Source organism: Lepus europaeus, chromosome 6, assembly GCF_033115175.1.
Source record: "Lepus europaeus isolate LE1 chromosome 6, mLepTim1.pri, whole genome shotgun sequence".
NCBI lineage: Eukaryota > Metazoa > Chordata > Mammalia > Lagomorpha > Leporidae > Lepus > Lepus europaeus.
In genome coordinates, this window is record NC_084832.1 from 75,630,615 (window position 1) to 75,652,047 (window position 21,433).

General features: G+C 42.1%; 1 protein-coding gene across 2 annotated transcripts in view; it reads right to left on the reverse strand.

Moving 5' to 3' along the window:
* Positions 1–21,433, reverse strand: part of FRY (FRY microtubule binding protein) — a 512,138-nt gene that overhangs the window by 231,623 nt on the left and 259,082 nt on the right. For both annotated transcript variants that reach the window (XM_062194404.1, XM_062194403.1), the window contains one exon: positions 11,793–11,992. In XM_062194404.1, coding sequence (XP_062050388.1) covers positions 11,793–11,912 — 120 coding nt within the window. In that variant the 5' untranslated portion in view covers positions 11,913–11,992. The remainder of the gene's footprint in view (positions 1–11,792; positions 11,993–21,433) is intronic.

Sequence of the window (21,433 nt, forward strand, 5' to 3'; positions counted from 1 at the left end):
CTTTTGATATTTTCTATTACTTCATGAAACTTCTCTCATGGCTTATCTGCTCTATGGCTCAACTGGATTTTCACTATGGTAGTGTATTAAAATCTCATTTCACAGCTGAAAAGTCCCATTTAGGAGCTATAAAAGAGAAGTTTTTCAACTATATGATTCCAAACATATTAATCATAAGGAAAACAAACTCTGAGTTGAACCTTGCGCAGAAACAAGCAATTTGTGAGCTTACCTCATCCTGCAGCTAAATGAACCTTTTCAACAATTAACTCTGATGTTAGCCACCAACTATGCTTTGTTTCTGGGTTGGGTGAGTTTTCAGGTTTCTGGGGAATGTCTTCATAGAACAAGTAAGGAAGGTGCCAAGCTAAGCTGCTTTGCTAAGAAACAGTGATTTTGAAAGTTATTATTTATCTATTTATAATGTGAAAAGCAGCCAGTACTTTGTCAAGCATGATACAAACACTCCCCAGGTGAACAGCACTGCTTCTTATTCTCCATTCAGGGCAACATTACTTTGATTCTATCACTGCACTCAACAGGGAGCTCAATCTATAAAGAATTTTTTATTCTTTTTATATTTCCCCTATTAGCTTTATTGAGGCAACAGCAACCTCTATTTAAAGAGGAGTTTGGCCAAAAAGATTAGCTGATTGTCCTCTGGGAAGCTGACGGGAATCCATAGAACATAGAGACATTTAGGCTGGTGTTTCTGCTATTTACACACCCTTTGTCAACAGACATGTACCGTGTGCTCAGCACAGGAAGACTGGCGTGTACGACAGTGCAGAAAACCACCACGCTGCAAACGTGGGCTTGATGAAATACAGTCATGCTCTATCCAAGGGCTGAAGTTAGTGAGTGGTTATAAGGCTTCCAACTCAATTAATTACGGTAGGTTTCACAAAGATCTACACTACAAAGACCCAAACTTGATTAGAGGTAGTCCTTCTGTTCTTGAGGACAGCGGGGCTTACCAGTTCCCATATTCCTTGAATATTAAAAAAGGGGAAACGATGTGATGTTTTCTGATATCTAGATATCCACAAACAAGTCAAGCATGAAACACAAGGCCAGGGATGAATGTTTAATCTCCATATGGTTCCAAAATCAAAATCAAATGTGTCTGCTCATCAGATAGGGTTTAAATACCCAAAGAGAAAGCTGGGATTAGTGTGTACTTCAATTGCCCAAGACCTTGATGACTTGGAGCCACAAATTCATCAGACAACCAGAGCCATTGTTCCTAACAGTTTGTTGGTGGTGCCAGCAGTGTCACTGGAAAAACACAATGGCCTGTATAACTTCAAGGTGAAATGGAAAGTTGTCCTGAACTCAGCTCTGTAACATCAGCACCTGAGACACAGGGCCAAGGAACAAAGATTTGTTGACAGACACTAGTGCCTGAACCTGGAACAGCATTAGCACGCGGTAATGCCCTCATTAGCTAATTGCCTGGCCTTTCTAAGTGCGTGTGCCAGCTGGCCACGTCTGATGTTCATACAGGTTGGTCTTATGGCGTGACGTACTTCATTAGAGTCATGCTGGGTGGCTATGTAGAATTTGGCATCCTGCACTCTTCAGAGTTTGTTACCCAAGAAAAAATGCTGGGTTACTTCTAGTTAACTTGTAGTCTTATTTTGAAACAGCTGTTCCCTCCATTGGTCTTTCATGCCAGCAAGCAATTGATCACATTATGTTATTTTTAAGCCTCCATTCTGACACAACACAGCACCTTTGATGTCTGAGAGCCCACAGGTGTGACCCAAACCCAGCACAGAGGCAATATATGAAAGGTCCTGCCTACATCTTGTTCATTAACTAATTTTGATGAGTAAGGGTCTATCAGTCTCCAGCAATCCCAACAATGAAACATTCCCATTTTCACACCACCTTGCATCATAAAAGTGGCCTTACACTCTGGGATGGTAGAAGATGAGCACCGCCCCTTCCCTGTCTGCATCTCTGCTGAGGGACAAGAGGAAAGTTAGGTGTGTTGTCTTCCCTTGAAGTCATTCAGATCTTGTCCTATTTCCAGGTTTCAAAATGGAACGAGAATAAATGAGTCTCCTTCTGCGTGACTCAGGCATTAGAATGTCTTCTTCCTGTTGACAATTGATGCTGATAGCCTAGATCCAGATGGAATCCTTGGCCCGACCCCTGATTTAGCATCCATTGCAGTACCTCAAAGGGACAATGGAAGATTAAGCCAGGGCAGATTCACTAAGCCATGTCTACATACCCAAGGATGAGAGAGCAAATGTTTACTTCCTTTGTCAGATACATTAGGGCTAAAACTGGCTCTCTGACTGCTACCATTTTATAGAAGAGAAAACAACGATGGATTACACTGAAGTGACTACTAGAAGAACAGGTGAGTGGCAGAGTTATGATGAAAAACCAAGTTTCCTGGGTGTATTGGCTGACTTACAGGAAGGAGGGTGGATGAAATAGAATGCTAGAGAAGCATGGTTGAAAATTCTTGCAATTTTCTGAACTTGTTTTACTTAGTTGGATAAGCTGCCTTGCACATTTTGGCAACCTAGACTCGCAGTGTGACCTGGCACTATGCTCATCCTACTTGTCTCTGAGACCTTCACTCCCCAAAACGTGAAGTTTCCCACCTGACGCCTATTGTAGGTGGACGCACCTCAAATTCCTGCTTTTATTGCCCTGATCTCCACAATTCACACTAGAGGTAAGCTTCACTTATTTTGCTGGAAATACAGTGAGAAAGCAGGAGTTCTGAGCTTTGGGTACTTGTATTTGTTTGCCTCTGTCACCTGCTAGAATTCAACCACCTGGAGCGCCCGGCCGGTCTGCTTAAAGCAGCTTTTGCTGTGCTCTGGTAGGGCCCTGGTTGAGTTCTGACTCAACTATCTGACTGTGCTGATGCATGGCAACAGCACAGGGCTAACTGCCCTGCTCAAGTCTCCATTTCGATTGAGTGAACACAAGGAGAGGAAACCTCAGGCTAAATCCCAAAAGGAAATACAGCAGAAGAATTGGTTAGTTGATCCCAGCTCCCTGATGAGGATGGTGATGACAATGACTATGATGGCTGAGCACCTGCCAGGGGCTGAGGATCACATCTGGTGCTCCACATACAACCGATCTTCTCAATCACCCTATGAACTAGGTGCTGTTTCTCCCATTCTGCAAATGAGACAAGAGGGAGGTTGACTGGTAGCTAAAACCATTTAACATTAAAGAAGTAGAATGAAGATTCAAATTTAGTTTAGTGTGAATGGTCTTTATCTCTTCTTGTCCATTCAGTCCACACAGTTTGTCAAAACTTATGGGTGCTCTTGAATTTTGAAATGCCAGAGAGTCTTGTTTTTGGAGAAGAGCTTATTGAGATGGTAAATGCCTCTAACTACAGTGCTAGGTGCTACAAAAACAGACTTACAAATAATTAGAGTGAATATTCTGAGGCTGTCTGACCCCTAAGAGTCAACCTGATTTTCTAGCTGTTAGTGAGGTGGAGGTTGGGGGGAGGTGAACACATTGACGAATAATGAGGTATACTTAGATGCTCCAAGGCAAGAGGTTGAGAATCAAAGTCTCTTGTATTCAGAACATTGTAGGGCATTCATCTGCCAAGAACAAAGGACAGAACGAAACCCATTATTGTTAGTTTAGAGGTTGGCAAGATGACCTTTGGAAAACACAGATTCCTGCAAGACACACCCTTCAAGCTATTATATTCCTATTTTATTCATTCATTCCTAAATGTATTCATTCATTCAAAATGGCATTTACAAATAAAAAGACAGTTACTAGCTATGATATGTAAAGCACTGTTCTAACACATGGACATGATGTGTGTGTGAGAGACAAGATGCATCACAGATACGGCCTCCAAAGAATTCACAGGCTAAAACGGCGTTTCTTCTGCTTAAAAACAATCTCTGCCCCATCTTCATAGCAGTACATTTCACACTATAATCTAGTAAATACACATAACTGAAAGCTTCAGAGCTCAAAATGTATCCTTGGGGCCGGCGCCGTGGCTCACTTAGTTAATCCTCCACCTGCAGCGCTGGCATCCCATATGGGCACCGGGTTCTAGTCCCAGCTGCTCCTCTTCCAGTCCAACTCTCTGCTGTGGCCCGGGAAGGCAGTGGAGGATGGCCCAAGTCCTTGGGCCCCTACACCTTCCTGGGAGACCGGGAAGAAGCTCCTGGCTCCTGGCTTCGGATCGGCGCAGCACTGGCTTTAGCGGCCATTTGGGAGAGGAAGACCTCTTTCTCTGTCTCTCTCTCTCACTGTCTATGACTCTACCTGTCAAATAAAAAAAAATTTATCCTTAAAACTTACAATAATCTACGATTTTTTAGTCTTAATTAATTCAATAACAACAGAATAGTTTGCTTGAGAGACCGGATGGTACTTTACATAAAGTAGAGAGAATGGATGGTATTTTTTTAAGTAAAGTAGAGATTTACAGGTTCTGTAAGTGTATGTACCGACGTGAACATGATAGCATAGGGACCCCAGGGAAGATATGAGGTATCTGAGTTGGGCCTTGGTAGAGAAGCAAGGTGAGGAGGCGAATGGCACTCCACGAAGAGAGTCCAATATGCATACATACTGGTGGCAGGCAAGAAACATGAGTTCATAAAGGCTCATGGTGGAAGTAAGACAGGTTGTGGTCAAATCAAGGAGTGCAAGAATGAGAAATGGTTGTGTGCAAGAAACGTAAGGGAAAGAGCTGTGTTTAGGGGAAGATTCATCAGACAGGCTCAGAGTAGAAAGAATTAGTGACAAATCCCTCACTTGTCCTTTTACTCACTTTGGGGCACCCCAACTTGGCCTAGGAATCTCTGCTTGTACATGAGCCTCACTGTGCAAAGGCCCACCCTGGCTTTAGCTTCATGGGAGGTCATCCAAGAATTCCGCAGAGGACTTGGGCAGTAAGATGGACTAAGATAACCCCAAATCTCACATGCAATAACCAGTTGGTAAGGCTGAATGGGATAATAACATTTTTTTTTTTAAATTATCATTTGGGACAGTGGTTAAGATGTTGCTTGGGATGCCTGCATGCCATATCAGAGTGCCTGGGTTCAGCGCTGCCTCTGTCCTGTTCGAGTCCTGCTCCTGATTCCTGTTATGGAGTTCCTGGCTCCTAGTTTTGGCCCAGGCCAATCTTAGCTGCTGTGGGCATTTGGGGTGTGAACCAGAGGAAGGGAGATCTCTGTCTGTTTCTCTGCCTTTATCTCTCTCTGTCCCTTTGCCTTTCAAATACATAAATAATAAAAATTTTACAAATGTAGAAATGAGCTCACAGTGAAAGGAAAAGAAGGAGGGGGAGAGGTGGTGTAGTGGTTGCCGAGAGGAAAGGAATGTTTGTCTCATTATCCTGGAGGCTTTTTTGTTATCTACTGGGAGACAGGAAATAAAGCTGTGGGCCCGGGGAGGTGGGATATTGGAAACAATATGCGCAATCTCAAGTTTGGCTCTAAAGGAATGCTGGACTAAGAAAAATCTATCCCCTAGCACAGAAAAGGGAAGATATTCCAGAAGCCTTTGCCTAGGTTCTAGGCAAAAACAAGGAAAAAAAAATTCACAAGGAATTTGAAACCACTGGCTAAAGTTTTAGGTGAGTTTTTTTTTTTTTTTTTTTTTTTTGACAGGCAGAGTGAACAGTGAGAGAGTGAGACAGAGAGAAAGGTTTCCTTTGCTGTTGGTTCACCCTCCAATGGCTGCCTCGGCCGGCGCACTGCGCTGATCCGAAGGCAGGAGCCAGGTGCTTCTCCTAGTCTCCCATGGGGTGCAGGGCCCAAGTACTTGGGCCATCCTCCACTGCACTCCCGGGCCACAGCAGAGAGCTGGCCTGGAAGAGGGGCAACTGGGACAGAATCCGGCACCCCGATTGGGAGTAGAACCCGGTGTGCCAGCGCCGCAGGCGGATGATTAGCCTATTGAGCCACGGCGCTGGCGAGTTTGGGGTTTATATTTATTTCACCTGCCAGGTGCAGAGAGCCAACAAAGCAAAAGAATATGAGGCTCCAAACAATGACAACTCTGGGGCAACATAAAGACATATAAACAAAGCCATGCTGGAGAAGCAACACACACCCATGGCTGCAGGAAGACCCACAGGAAAGTAAGTCCCATTAAAGAATTCACATGAAAATTTTCAAAGTACATGGACAACAATTTACCACAGGCAAAAGTTAACCTACAGAAATAGAACTACTGGCCCCCAAATAGTTATATAATAGAACAGTAGTCTACAAGAAAACAGAAAAAAAAAAAAGTTTTAAGGTGATTGAAGCCATGAAACAAAAATCATGAACTTTTTTTAATAAATTTCCAAAGTACAACTTTTGGATTATAGTGGCTTTTCCCCCCTATAACCTCCCTCCACTCCCAACCATCCCATCTCCCACTCCCTCTCCCATCCCATTCATATCAAGATTCATTTTCAATTATCTTTATATACAGTAGATCAACTTAGTATATACTAAGTAAAGATTTCAACAGTTAAGAGAGGAACAAAATACAATTAAAAATAAAAATAAATTTTAAAAGAGAGCTCTTTTAGAAAAAAAATAATCAAATTAGAAAAAATTGAGTGTTAAACAACAGATTAGACATAACCCAAGAGAATGTTATGAATTAAAAGATAGATGTAAGAAAATTTCCCAGAATGCGGCGGCAATAGACAAAGGTGTATAAATCATAAAAGGAGGATAAGAAAGTATTTCTTATAGCATGAGAAGGTCAAGTATACATCTGAGAGGAGTTTTAGAAAAAGAGGAGAGGGAAAGCAAAGTAATGACAATATTCACATAATGAATAGCTAAGAATTTTTCTGAATTGAAGGAAGACATAAATGCCCAATTCAAGAAGCACAAGTACCTGCAACAGGAAAACAAATATAAATCGACTTCCAAACACAGTGTAATAAAGCTGCAGGACACCAAAGACAAAAAAAAAAAAATCATAAAAGCAAAAGGGGAAAAAGTAAATAATTCACAAAGAAATAAGAAACCAACCGAGACATTTCAACAATGTCAGAGGCAATGCCATGAAAAGTTACTTCAAAAGTCTAGAGGAAGAGTGAATGTCAACCCTGAGTCCGATGTGCAGTTAATCCATCACTGACAAATGAGGGAGAAATAAAGACATTTACATACATAAATTGAAGTGACTTGCCATTCATTGACTCTTAATGAGCTAAAAAATGATGTACTTTGAGAAGGAGAAAATTTAAACCATAGGCAAAGAATAGGATGCAAGAAAAAATCATATCCATTATGTCATTTTTTAAAAATAAACAAAAAATACACAGATGGCGCCATTTGGATTATTTAGAACAGTTTGCTTGGGAAAGGGGAAATAATTGGTATGACTGGACAAGAGCAAATGCTATCAAATGTCCCCATGGAGCAATAAAAATAGAATTGAATTACTGAGCTACCCATCAATATTAATGAATATGAGCTGAGCCTCTTTTGGGTACAAAGTGCAATACCGCTGCACAAGTGATAGATGTTTACAGAGATATGCAGAAAGAAAAAAGTCCAAAATTGGTGTTGCCAGAAACTTTTATATTTACTGTTCTTCTCTCCCCCAATAATATAGGGCTTTGGATATTGAAAAGTCACAAATAAAACTCTAAATTTTAATTTAATGTTGTACTCATTGCACACCATCTATCTAACCAGTGTGAAATTCTCAATCTGTCTTCCAAATGTAAAACTGAAAAATACAGATTCCTGAGTAGCACTAAAATCATAAATGCATACTTACAAACTTTTGAAAACTATCTTGCTATCTCAAGCTTTAGTTATATTAAGAATAAGAGAATATACTTTTGTAATTTGATGCAAACCAACATATGATCAGTTTTAACCATTCAATCTTTCAAAATGAAGCTAGCTGGACAAGACAAATGGTAGGGAACATTTATTAGAATTCACCTTAAATTATCTGCATATACATCAAAAAATAACACTTCTTTCTAGCTATAGCAAGAAGTGCCAAATGTATATTTGTACTTTTAGAATTAAGTAACAGGCCATAGGAGTCATTTACATCTATTGTCCTATAAATAAGCCATAAAGAACAAAAAATTTCCAAGCATTTTTCAGCAGAGAAGAAATGGATGTGGCACAGAAGTTTATATCTCTACCAAATTCCCGGGGAGAATGAACAGTCTATCTTAATTAAAAGCAACAAGACTAAGAATCGACTGAATACATTTTGTCAGCTCATACCACCAAGCATGTTTCGTGAGTATCTAGCCAAATCTCTCACAGTAGGTAAACAATAAAGATTTGCTGATGAAGGGGACTTAGACCTATTCTCAGGTTTTTTTTTTTTTTTTTTTTTAAGATTTATTTATTTATTTGAAAGGCAGAATTACAGAGAGAGTAAGAAGAAGAGAGACAGAGAGATCTTTCATCTGCTGATTCACTACCCAAATGGCTGCAATGGCTGGCACTGGGCCAGGCTGAAGTCAGGAGCCAGGAGCTTCTTCTGGGTCTTCCACCTGGGTGGAGGGGCCCAAATACATGGGCCATCTTCTACTGCTTTCCCAGGCACATTAGCAGGGAGCTGGATTAGAAGTGGAGCAGACAGGATGTAAAGCGGCATCCATATGGGATGCCTGCACTGCAGATGGCAGCTTAATCCATTGTACCACAGCACCTGCCCCTTCAGTTTTTTTCTTTTTTTTTTTTTGGAAATGTTTAACTTGTGTCAAAGAAAGGAACAAAAATATCTACCTCTAAGTAAAATACTGCTAGGGTACATGTGAGTATTTCAGATGTAATGTTGACTCCAAGAAGAAATCATGCCACATTAACATAGTTCATGATGAGCAAAGATAAAGTCCCAAACTATGTTACTTTCTAAACTCTTAAATACCAGTATTTACTGTGAAAATATAGATGGCACAACAAGAGTAAGGATGCAGCCTTTTAAACATCTCTTTCAACCTTTGTACAACTTTCTCAGTTCCTTAGGAAAATTCACGAGGATACACAATGTCAGAGACACCTGCCACTCCAGCACTTCTCCAGTGGCAAGGAATGAAATGAATCATAACTGTGTTGCACCACTCTCTCCACCCTGTACTCCCCCACAAGCTTTGGACTCAAAGCAGCTTCCTTCCCTGCCTCCACCTGGAGAGGAGTCCTTGCTGCCTCATCTAGCAGGGGTTTCCAAGGATCAGCGCTGTTCTGGGCAATAGGAATTCAGGCACCTGACTTGGCTGACTCGAGTTACAGAAGGGCCCTGTGTAAGTGTCAAAAGGGACCAAAGGTATCTCCACATGATCATAACCATGCAAAGCCTGGCAAGGGAGCGCAGAGTGGTTCAGGGATGGGCTGAAGTTACCTAGCTTCAATTCACGTCAGCACCCTGTGACCTTGGGCAATTACTTCCCCCTCTCTGTGCCAATCTCCCCTGTCTGTTAACAGGGTATAAATATTGCCTACCCAGTGTCACTGGGATGATTAAGGGAGATGAGAAGTCAAGCACAGTGCATGAGACACAGGAGGTATACCATAAATATTAGCCACTGTTGTCAGTAACAGTAGCAGAAGCATGAGAATATGAGTGCATGGAAAAACAGGTACTGTACTAAGAATAAATTTAAATGATTTAAACTGTAAAAATAAGAAAAAATACTCATAATTACAGAAATTCAATAAATGTATGGAATTTTATAAATAGAATGCATAGAGATAACTCCCACTCATCTAACAAAAACTTTAAAGAGCAAAGTTAATAACCCTGAGGTAAACATATTTAGCAAAGAAGTTCTTGAATATTGACTTCCAAACCTTAAGTTGTGATTGTTATAAAGGTCATTTAAAAAGTTTTTGATTTTAAACTGATATAGAAAAAGTGCATGTATTTATGGGGTACCTTTGGTGTTGTGACACATGTATTAAGTAAAGATAAAACAAATCCATCTCCTCAAACATTAATCATTTCTTTATGATGAAACATTTGAGGGGCCGGTGCTGTGGCGTAGTAGGTAAAACCACTGCCTCCAGTGCCAGCATCGCAGGTGATGGGCACCAGTTCAAGTCCCAGGTGCTCCACTTCCAATCCAGCTCTCTGCTATGGCCTGGGAAAGCAGTAGAGGATAGCCCAAGTCTTTGAGGCCCTGCACCCACATGGGAGACTCCTGGCTCCTGGCTTCAGATAGGCTCAGCTCCAGCTGCGCCCAATTGGGGAGTGAACCAGCAGATGGAAGACCTCTCCCTCTTTGCCTCTCCTTCTCTCTCTGTGTAACTCTGACTTTCAAATAAATAAATAAATCTTTTAAAAAATTTGAAATCCCTTAACTTTTTTGTTTTAGAAAAATATGTAGTACGTTTTCATTATGTACAGTTATCCTCCTGTCCAACACAACATCAGGTCTCTTTCTTGTACAACTTAACAACCATTAATCAAGCTTAAAAAGGTCACTTTTAACAGATAATGTGCATTGAGTGTTACATATTTCCACAGACCCGTATTGTGGGCTCACCAATATTGCACTTACTTATTTTAACCTATGATTTTGTAAAGCAATCCTCTCATTATCTCCTCATTGCCTTGGTATCCCCACAGGGGGTACAAAGCCTGGCTTCACAGAAACAGCTGTCACTCTAAATTCCTTTCTTTTTTCTTATTGTGTGTGGCTCCACCAAGGTCAGAAAACAAGTATTGTAATCTGAATCTACCCATTGCATTCTCTTCCTTCCGGATTGTCCTTTGGTGATTCAGCCTCCTTACAGCCCTGCTAGAGCAATTAACATCAGGCGGACACACGCCTTACAGCCTTACACTCCAGCACAAACATCTGCAAAGAAAGCCCAGATGTCCAAGGGTCTCATCTGTCTAGTAAGAGACTTAGAGGTGAGGCAAAATTCCCCCGTCATCCAATTCTCAGCAATCAAAGTGGTGTTTCTGAACTATTCACCAACACACTTCCTCCGACAACAGGGTACAGAGAACTGTCTGTTCTCAAATTGAAAAGTCCAGGCAGCTACTTGAGGAATGATGAGTCCCCCCCACCCCCCCGCCCTTATTTACTTTAAAATTAGGACAAAAGAGTCTGCCTAATGTATATATGCATCTTCAGAAAGTTCACGGGAGCTGCACTTTATCTTTCAATCCTACTGTTACATGTGTCCTCACATACATCAAGAACTCTGAATACAATTTTTCCATGATTTATATTCACTCTTGTTAAATTATTCAGTTGGAAATGCAGCAGTGAGTTATGCCATGAATTGTATGTGCTGAAGATTGATTTAAAGTCATTAACCCTCAATTTTTTTCCTCTTAAATCAGGAACTTATTTTTTTTTAAAAGTTACCAATGATCTTTAGTTAAAAAAAAAAACAATCTTTGCAAATTAGGAGAAAAGCAATCCACCTTTTGTGATGGTGGTCAAGTCTTGTAATCAGTTATCCTTTGGCATCTCTGGGTCTAGAGTTTGCCCTTGGACCCTGAAATCTCTCAAATACAAGGTCATAATATTTTCACTGAACCTGTACATATCTTCCCATATACCTTAAATCCTCTCTAGATGACTTAAAATACCCAGTACATGTGAATGCCATGAAAATCATTGTTGTATTGTACTACTCAGGGAATAGGGAATAATGACAAGAAAGAAAATCTGGAATTCTTTACCACAAATACAATTTCCCCCCAAGATTTCTGGCCTGTAGTTGGATGAATCCACAGAGGTGAAACCTACGGACACAGAGAACTGACTGCATTCGGTGCATAGATAGATGGAGAAAGGGGCGGGTTTTGTGGCACACACTCACCAGGGGCTCTGCCATGATGATGCGAATCTTGCGCTCAGCCTGAGTGGTGAAGTTGACGAATAAGCTCTTGAGGACATATTCTCCTGGTTTGCTGTCTGGGTCCACACTGATGGGTAACATGGTTGGCGGGCCTTTCTCCTTGTGTGTGCCAGAAGCAGGTGGAACTGGCGGCTTGATATAACCGTTGCCAACTGGAGAAGCTGAAAAACAGAATGGATGTTCTTACTGGCTGAAAATAACATCATGAATATTCAGATGGGTTGCATTACACCATAAACATAAGGATATGAATCATATCAAGAATGTCATACTTAATATCATAACCTAGCTTTATTCTTTAGAAACGGTATCAGAGTTTAGTTATTTTGATTACATTATATTAGCATTACACCACATTTACTCAAAATCCTTCTGATGACCAAGCTGCTTTAGGTAAATTATATTTAAGTTTACTGTATCGCTGGTAAGTCCAACCATATTTAAGATATTTGGGGCATCATTTTTTTTAGGTACCAGGAAAATGGACTAAGATAATATTTTATATGAGAAGGAAGTCATATCTTGTCCAGGTTTTCTTACTGTCAGGAGATCTTTGATTCCTAATAAAATGGAAAAGACTCTGGGGTTTTTTTCTTCCAGAATTCTCCAAAACCCAACTTTCAGAAGCTCTATTGGCTCTTGTTCCAGAAAGGGATCTACCTCTTGAAATACAGAAGCCTCAGGCAGTGCCTTGCCTCTGCCATCCAAAGTGTGGGTTTCACTTTTCACCCTCACCGCACTTGGTTCACATTGTGATGAGCTTCTTCATCTTTTATAAAATGTGCAGAATCTTCACCTAGATTACATTTTGAACAGTGGCAGACACCAGAGCCTCTAGGGAGTGGCTTTCATGTTGAATGCAATGGAGTTAGCCATATGTTTTAGACAGTTATTACAAAAAATTTTGTCTATAAAAGCAAATTTCATGTCTCAGTAGTTTTTCTTTCTTTTTTTTTTTACAATACTTTGACACATTAAATTCTAGCATATACCACCTGCCTCCACCCAAGTATTTGTAAGATGGCAAGATATCGATATCCAATGAAAGAAATCTAAGTATCCAAGGAGACTTAGGATAGAGGTATTAAGAGGATGCTGAGGACAGGATCATGATAAAATGGGCTTTAAAGAGAGAGAGAATGTATTTCCAGGTGATTGGATACAGAGATCAAGGAAAAGAATCAAGATAAAAGGGAATTTCCAGTCTGGAAGTTGCTGGTTTGGAAAGTAAGAGGATGGTGATGTCACTGACAACAAAGGGGACAGCAAGTTCAACAAGAAAGCTGAACAGCGTTCTGGAAACTGCAAGTAGTAGTTTCTCTTACCCTGTCTCTAGGTCCAGCCCAATGCTGAGACAGGCATACATACACGTACCTTGTTTCTTTTATTGACTCACACACACATTCCACAGTGTTATGTGGATGATTCTCCCTTAGGATTCCTGCCTCTTCCTCTCCAATTCATCTAACCTGACACACAGTGGAAGGATTCCGTCTTTCTGGAGGGTCCTTCCAGGTCTCAACTACCACTACAAGGCAACAATACAGGCTCTCCAGTCACAGCCATAGAACGTGCTGTATATCAAGTTCTTCTCATGCTACCACTTTCACCTGCCACAGCCTAGTCTAGGTCCATGGCATAGTCTAGGTCCATGGCAATCTATGACCGGATTATGAAAGGAGCCTCTTGGCTGACTTTATCCCATCTCATTGACACACAAAACTAATCTGTCTTCTGCATGACATTCATCGTAACACTATTTTGCTCAAAACTGTCAGGAACCCTAAATGGTCAGCATCAGGCCTCACAAACATAGGCTTGGTTTCGAGGGGGCCTTCAGCAGTCTTCCTTGACCCTGTGTCCGAGTCTTGCTGCTGCCCTGAATGGCCCACGAGCACACTATTCTCACATAAGCCTTCCTGCTTGTCCCCTTCTGTCCCCACCTTTCTTCTAGCCTCACAGAATCCTCTCTTATCACCGGGAATTGGCATTCTGAGTCTAATGGAATTATATAGTGGTCTAGCTGGATCTGTGTCATGACTGTACCTCCCACATGTAACACAGTTGTCCCTCTTTAAACATCCTTTTATTTGCTCTAAGTCATCTCAGGATGACTTAGAATACTGATGTAATGCGAATGCCATGTAAATAATTGTTACATTGCTTAAGGAACAATGTCTGTACACATTCAGCATAGTTGGTTTTAGGTTTTTCCCCCCTAAATATGTTTGATCTGAGGATGGCTGAATCCACGGACATGGCACCTGTACAGAGATAAGAAATCTTCTTAACTAGAATAGCATCATACTTTATTTCTGTGGGTCTGAGTCATTCACGGGGAGTCAGTACACCAGGGGCTTCAGGAACAGGGACAGGGCTGGTGCTGTGGCATCGTGGGTTAAGCCACCACCTGTGACACCCAGCGTCCCATAGGGGCACAGATTCCAGTCCCAGCTGCTCTACTTTGATCTGGCTGCCTGCGAATGTGGCTGAGAAGGCAGCAGAAGATGTTCGCACTCCTGCCACCCACATGGGTGGAGTTCTAGGCTCCTGGTTTTTGCATGGCCTAGTCCTGGCCACTGCGGTCATTTGGGGAGTAAACCAGTGGAGGAAAGATCTCTGTCTCTGTTTCTGTCTCCATCTCTCTCTGTAACTCTGCCTTTCAAATAAATGAAAACAAAAATCTTTAAAAATAAACAGGGTGCAGTATGTGCAGTGCAAGAGCCATTCATTAGATGGCACTGGGGGCCGGCGCTGCGGCTCACTAGGCTAATCCTCTGCCTTGCGGCGCCGGCACACCGGGTTCTAGTCCCGGTCAGGGCACCGATCCTGTCCCAGTTGCCCCTCTGCCAGGCCAGCTCTCTGCTGTGGCCAGGGAGTGCAGTGGAGGATGGCCCAGGTCCTTGGGCCCTGCACCCCATGGGAGACCAGGAGAAGCACCTGGCTCCTGCCATCGGATCAGCGCGGTGCGCCGGCCGCAGCGCGCCAGCCGTGGCAGCCATTGGAGGGTGAACCAACGGCAAAGGAAGACCTTTCTCTCTGTCTCTCTCTTTCTCACTGTCCACTCTGCCTGTCAAAAAAAAAAAGATGGCACTGGGAACAGCTTACTAAAAGCTGTTGTTTATTCTGAAGGCACAAATCAACAATCAGGTGACGAAAATTAAATCCTGGCCACTCCTCTGCTTTGCCTCGTACTCTCTTGGTGCAGGCACCTTGTGGAAGTGGAAGGCCTCCAGACCCCAACTCACAGCAAGACACGTAAGTTCCTAATGGGGCATCACGCCACAGAGACTAGAATATTGAACCTAAAACGTCCACTAGAAGTACAACTTTGTATCATCTTTGCTGTTCCACAAGACGGAATCCATTTCTAGGGGACAGCAATAATGGGGCTGATGGAATGTACAATTTAAGAATGGATTCATAATCATAGGGTCCCGGGGCCCAAAAGCCACAAGTGTAGTGAGAATTTTCACAAGAATCCTCCCACAAGGCTGTGTTTTGAATCTGGTAGCTGAAATTCAGACACCAGGACATTCCCTCAGATGCGTCTTCCATTTCAAAGGTCAAAGAAATTCAGTGCTTTTGTAAAAAAAAAAAAAAAAAAAAAAAAAATTGCATACCTGTACTTCGAAGCCAGATCTCTTTGTGACAAAGGACTGTGTGGACAGCTTGCGTGAGCTGGAACTAGCCTATCCTGGCAGAGCCCTGCGCCGGATCAGAGAATGACTGAAGCAGACCGTGCCTATCCCTCCTTTGCACACAGATCAATTGGGCGGGCAGATGGCGACACAGAGACGGGTAATGGGACAAGTGTCCTTGAACCTGACCCTCTCTCAAGTTTCAGTAACTCTTCTTTATCCTACCATCATTCATTCATAACAAATCCTACACTTCTGTCAGGAAAAACTTCAAAACGAAACATTGTGACATGGTGACTTTCAGGAACGCAGTTATCTGCTGACAATAGAGTTGAGAGCCAACCAATTCATGATCCTTGAGCATCAAAACTGAGTGACAAAGTCTGTAGGAGTCTACACATTAGGACATCGCCATCCTCAGATCCTGCTGGAGCATGTGTTTGCTTTTAACCTGTACCTAACTTAAGACAGTGTGTGTAGTTTCCAAGTTTACAACACAGCCGCCTGTGTATCTGAGGGTTCTGCATCCATAGATTCAACCAACTGTGGATCGAAAATATTCTAAAAAACAGTGTCTGTACTCAACAGGTACAGAATTTTTCCTTGTCATCTCCTACACAGTGTAGCAACAATTTCCATAGTATTTGCACTGTACTAGCTATAGGTAAACTAGGGATATTTAAAGTACATGGGACAATTGCACAGGTTCTATGCAACTCCTACATCATTTTGTACAAGGGACTGGATCATCAGTGGATTCGGGGATCTTCAGGGCTCTGGAAGCCAATCCCCCATGGATACGGAGGGACACTGATGGTCTGAAAACAGAAAGTTCTAAGGAAGAGGTGTAACGCCTATGGGAGAAACACCAGCAGCAGCAGAAGAGACAGAGAATGGCATAACCTAGAAAGCTCCCAGAACTTAAAAACGCAGTTGCCTGAACCTACTGGTCTCACAGGATAGAGACATTGACCCAGCATTTGGCCACAATTCATATTTTTGGCGATGACCCTGAGGCTCACAGAAATGTAAAAATAAGTGGGAAACAGATTGATATAAATTCCCAAAAGCCTTTCATTTTAAAATGATTTAAGTTTTATTTTCTAGTGTTTAATAGGAATAAATCCATGGCCCCTAAGAAGCCAGCTCTCAAGACTTAAATCTACAGGCAGGCGTTGGAGTACAGTGGATAAAGTTGCTGCATGTGACATCCGCATACCAAACAAGAGTGCTGATTCTAGTCCTGGCTGCGCTGATTCTGTGCACCTGGGAAGGCAGCAGAATATGACCCAGTTTCTTGGGCCTCTGCCCACCCACATGGGAGACTTCGATGGAGTTCCTGACTCCTAGCTTCATCCTTGCCCAGCCTGGGCTATTGTGGCCATTTGGGAGGTAAACCAGTGGATGGATGGTCTCTCTCTCTCTCTCTCTCTCTCTTTCTCTGTTGCTCTGCCTTTTGAATATAAACAAAATAAATAAATCTTTTTTAAGAAATAGAATTAAATCTATTCATGGGTCTGATTTTAAACTGAAATTTGCCTTTGATTGTAAAACCAAAACAAAACGTGCATTCTGTAACAGTCATACTTAGGCCCCATTTTCAGCTTTGCAAAGGCAGGCAGTAATGGGACTTAGTGCTCTTTCCTTACTCTTTGCCCTACCTGACAAGCACATGTACCTACCCTTCAAGGTCAGGGTCAATGTCTCCTCACCACCTGGCTGGATCTGGGATGGGACCTCTCCTTCCACCTTTCCAGTATCACCCAGCTGCTCCGAGCTAGGGTCAGCTTTCTCTTTATGCTGGGTCTATGGAAATCTGGATCCCTTGCTGTGAGAGAGTCCTGACAAGTCATTTTAATCTCATCTTCCCCATTCAAATACAGGGGTCTCCAAAAAGCTCATGGAAAATGCACATTTTGTAAAAAAAAATTTGCTTCTTTTTAAAATTTTTCATTGCACCAAAACAAACTTATTTTTCCAGTTCTGCTTATCTATAAACTTTTATAAGTACCCTCATAGTTGCTGAAGGAATAATTTGCTGTATTAAAAACTCTTATTTAAATTTCTTGGTTATTGGTAGGTGTTGTGGCACAATGGGTTAAGACACTGTCTGGGATGTCCACTCCTGTATCAGAGTTCTTGGGATTGGGTTCTGCCTCAGCTTCTTGCTAATGAGCATCACGGAAGGCAGCATTTTATGGCCCCATTGCTTGATTCCCTGCATCCACATTGGTGACCCAGATGGAGTTCAGGCCTCTTGGCTTCAGCTCGGCTCATTCTTGGCTGTCACAGGCATTCGGAGAGGGAACCAGTGGATGGAAGAGCTCTCTCTGTCTCTCCCTTTCTGTCAATCTATCTTTTACATAAATTTAAAACATCTACAAAAAAATAAAAATTTCTTTCATAGGATATATTACTTTAAGCAAATATATTTTTATTTGCTTTGAATTGTAGTAAAGTACACCTAGATTATACCTCTTTTAGCCACTTCTAAAGGCATCCATGTGATCAAGTTTTTAGCTTCAGCTGTCTTTGTTCTTTTTTCTTCATCCCATCTTTTTTTTTTTTTAAGAATTTACTTATTTATTTTAGAGGTAGAGTTACAGAGAGAGAGAGAGAGAGAGAGAGAGAGAGAGAGAGAGAGAAAGGTCTTCCATCCACTGGTTCACTCCCCAAATGGCTGCAATGGCCAAAGCTGGGCTGATCCAAAGCCAGGAGCCAGGAGCTTCTTCTGGGTCTCCTATGCAGCTGCACAAGCACTTGGGTCATCTTCCTCTGCTTTCTCAGGCCATTGGCAGAGAGCTGGACTGGAAGAGGAGCATCTGGGACTAGAACCGACGCCCATATGGGATGCCGGCACTGCAGGCGGAGGATTAACCTACTGCGCCACGGTGCCTGCCCCTTATCCCATCTTTCTATTCTCACAAAATGGCTTGGATGCCCTGGAAAGTCATCCAACCAGTGCTCCTGGGGAGGGCACTGAGGTGCAAAGGAAGGGCATTATTTCATCTACTAATCAGGGTTCTCATCACTGAATCCTTTTGAAATTTGCCCATTTATACTTTCTCATTGATGTTTTCTCCTTAGATTAAGCATGTTCTGCTTTTTCTCCACTTCCTTCTTCTAAATGAATTTTGCTGATGTTTTTTCATTATTTTTATTCCAAATTCTTTCCCTTTTTGATTTTGCTGGGCGGCTTTAGGAGGTATTTTGTGTTCTCTATTATTTATAGTAAGCAGAGTCTAGTCCCTAATATTCAAGGAGTCTGTTTTAGGCTTCTAGGTCCCATTCATTTCCTCTTTAGTAGATCTATTTCTGGCCACACAATGACTTTTTGAACATAATTCTATTTTTTCCCCCAATTTCACTGACACTTTAAGTTGTAGGCTGCCTGCTCTCAGCGGTCTCAGAAGTTCGGTACGATTTCCCTGAGCTACCAACATTTCCAGGAAGGACTAGTTTCCTAACTGCAGCATCATCAACACAAGCAGTAACACTGAAATTGACACTTGAAAAGAAATGAAACACTAACCTGATTTTCTTCACATAAGAGCCCTAGAGGCTAATAGTGGCAGTGAATGTTGCAGGGAAACAATTGGTTTTTCCAATTATATTTTCAGAAAGATAACATCATCTCTCCTTAGAGGCCATCATTCATTACTCATTCATTCATTCATTTCAACCAAAATCTAGCAAACAAGGCACTGTTCTAGGTACTGGGCAGAGAGCACTGAACACAGCTAATGACTCCTGCCTTATAGGAACTTACATTGTACTAAGGAGGGGTAACAGCAACTGTTCTACACACACACACACACACACACGTCACACTGCAACCAAGTCTACAAAAAATGAACAGTTAAGTAGAACAAGTGGTTGGAGGAGGAACCTGCTCTCCCCTACTTGCCCAGGGCATTCGGATGCCACTGTTTGGGGCTGCTTCCGAGAGAAATGAAGGCTGCATATATTCTTGGGGTGTAAGAAAATCCAGATGCACCTGGTAGGGGCAGCAACACTTTTCAGATCCGTCCCTTTGGCCTGTCTCCTATCTGTGTGCCAGTTTGCATCGAGATGGGAATTTTAATAAAAAAAAAATGCTCAGTAGTCACACAGCCTCTCTGCTTCCCTCCACACCACACTCCTTGGAAGACAGGGCTGTTTTGCCAGCTTTTTACCACTGAACGCCCTTTCTGATGCTCCCACTATTGGAGTTTGACCCCAAGCACAGGAAATTTTCAAAATCATGTTTAAAAGCCCCTGAGAGTCTATGTGGTAACCAATGGTCACTTTCTGGAGATCAATGTAACCTTACCTTACAACAAAAAAGTAAATTTATGTGACTTCTTTGTTCACAGTTGGATGTAAGTTACGCACTTTGCCAGTTTTCAGACCCTGATGCATTTTGCTCATTCCGAGGGCCAGATTTAATTACTACGGGCTAGAGGGTCTTGCTTTAGGATCACACTTGCCCCCCAAATCCCTCTTCCTGTAAGACTTATTTTGTTTACTGGTATTACAGGAACATTTCATAAAACATAACACACGAAAGATGACGCAGCTACTGTGGGAACAGGTCACACTGTGTTTAGAGAAATAATAAACTGTCTACTAGTGCATTTATGAGGGCGCTTAAGAAATGGTATGTTAAAAGGTGCTGCAAACACTCAAAATGACCAGACACCCTGAAGGCATGCAAAGAAAATTAGGGTAAAAAGAAAAAAAATCCTCCTAACATGACAGAAAGAATTATTTTCCCCTGAGGAACATTATTAAGAAACAGAAAATTCTGGGATAAGAAGAAACAATTAGTTTGAGCAACTAAAAAAAGATTACTTAACAAAGTGATGGACAATCCTCAAGTAATTTTACATTCTTTGAAGTAAACCAAGAAAAGAATATCAGGTCCAAAAAAAAAAAAAAAAAGAAAAGAAAGAAAGAAACTTTTTTTTTTTTTTTTTTTTTTTTGCCTTGGAAGAAAAACATACCCAATGGTGCATTTACTTTTGCTTAATTCATTTCCATAAAATTCTGGTCATGTGAAATGTTTCTCTTCTTTGTATGGGTTAAATACATTCTTCCTTCCTCTTACTCGGTGTAACTCTCCCACAGTCCCCAAATTGTGTTCCTTCAAATTTCAGGGGCTATCTTTAATACCAAACAGTCTCCCATCACACACAAGATCATGCAGGTTCAGAGGCGTTAAGTCATCCACGCAAAGTCACCAAGGAGTCAACCTAAGATCTGAACCCCTTATCTGTCTGCTATCTCATAAGCTTCCCAGTCTTTTAAAAATGTATTTAATCTGGCTGGCGCCACGGCTCACTAGGCTAATACTCCGCCTGCGGCGCCGGCACACCGGGTTCTAGTCCCGGTTGGGGTGCCGGGTTCTAGTCCCGGTTGCCCCTCTTCCAGTCCAGCTCTCTGCTGTGGCCCAGGAGTGCAGTGGAGGATGGCCCAGATGCTTGGGCCCTGCACCCGCATGGGAGACCAGGAGGAAGCACCTGGCTCCTGGCATTGGATCAGTGCTGTGCGCTGGCCGCAGTGGCCATTGGGGGGTGAACCAACGGAGAAGGAAGACCTTTCTCTCTGTCTCTCTCTCTCACTGTCTACTCTGCCTGTTTTAAAAAATGTATTTAATCGAGGCAAGAACACTTACCATGAAGTATATTCTCTTAACCGATCCCTGAGTGCACAGCCATCACTGCTGATAGTCGTGGTATTGTGCAGCAGCCCTGCAGCTCCTTCACCTTGCTCACCTGAAACTTTATGTCCACATCTCATTACCCCCTCACCTCCGGTCCCTGGCAATGACCATTCTATTCTTGGATTCTATGAATGCATCTATTTTAGAGACTTTATATAAGTGGAATCATGCAATATTGCCCTCCTGTGATTAGTTTATCCATTTAGCACAATGCCTTCAAGGTCGATCCATGTGTTGCATATTGAAGAGCTGCCTTC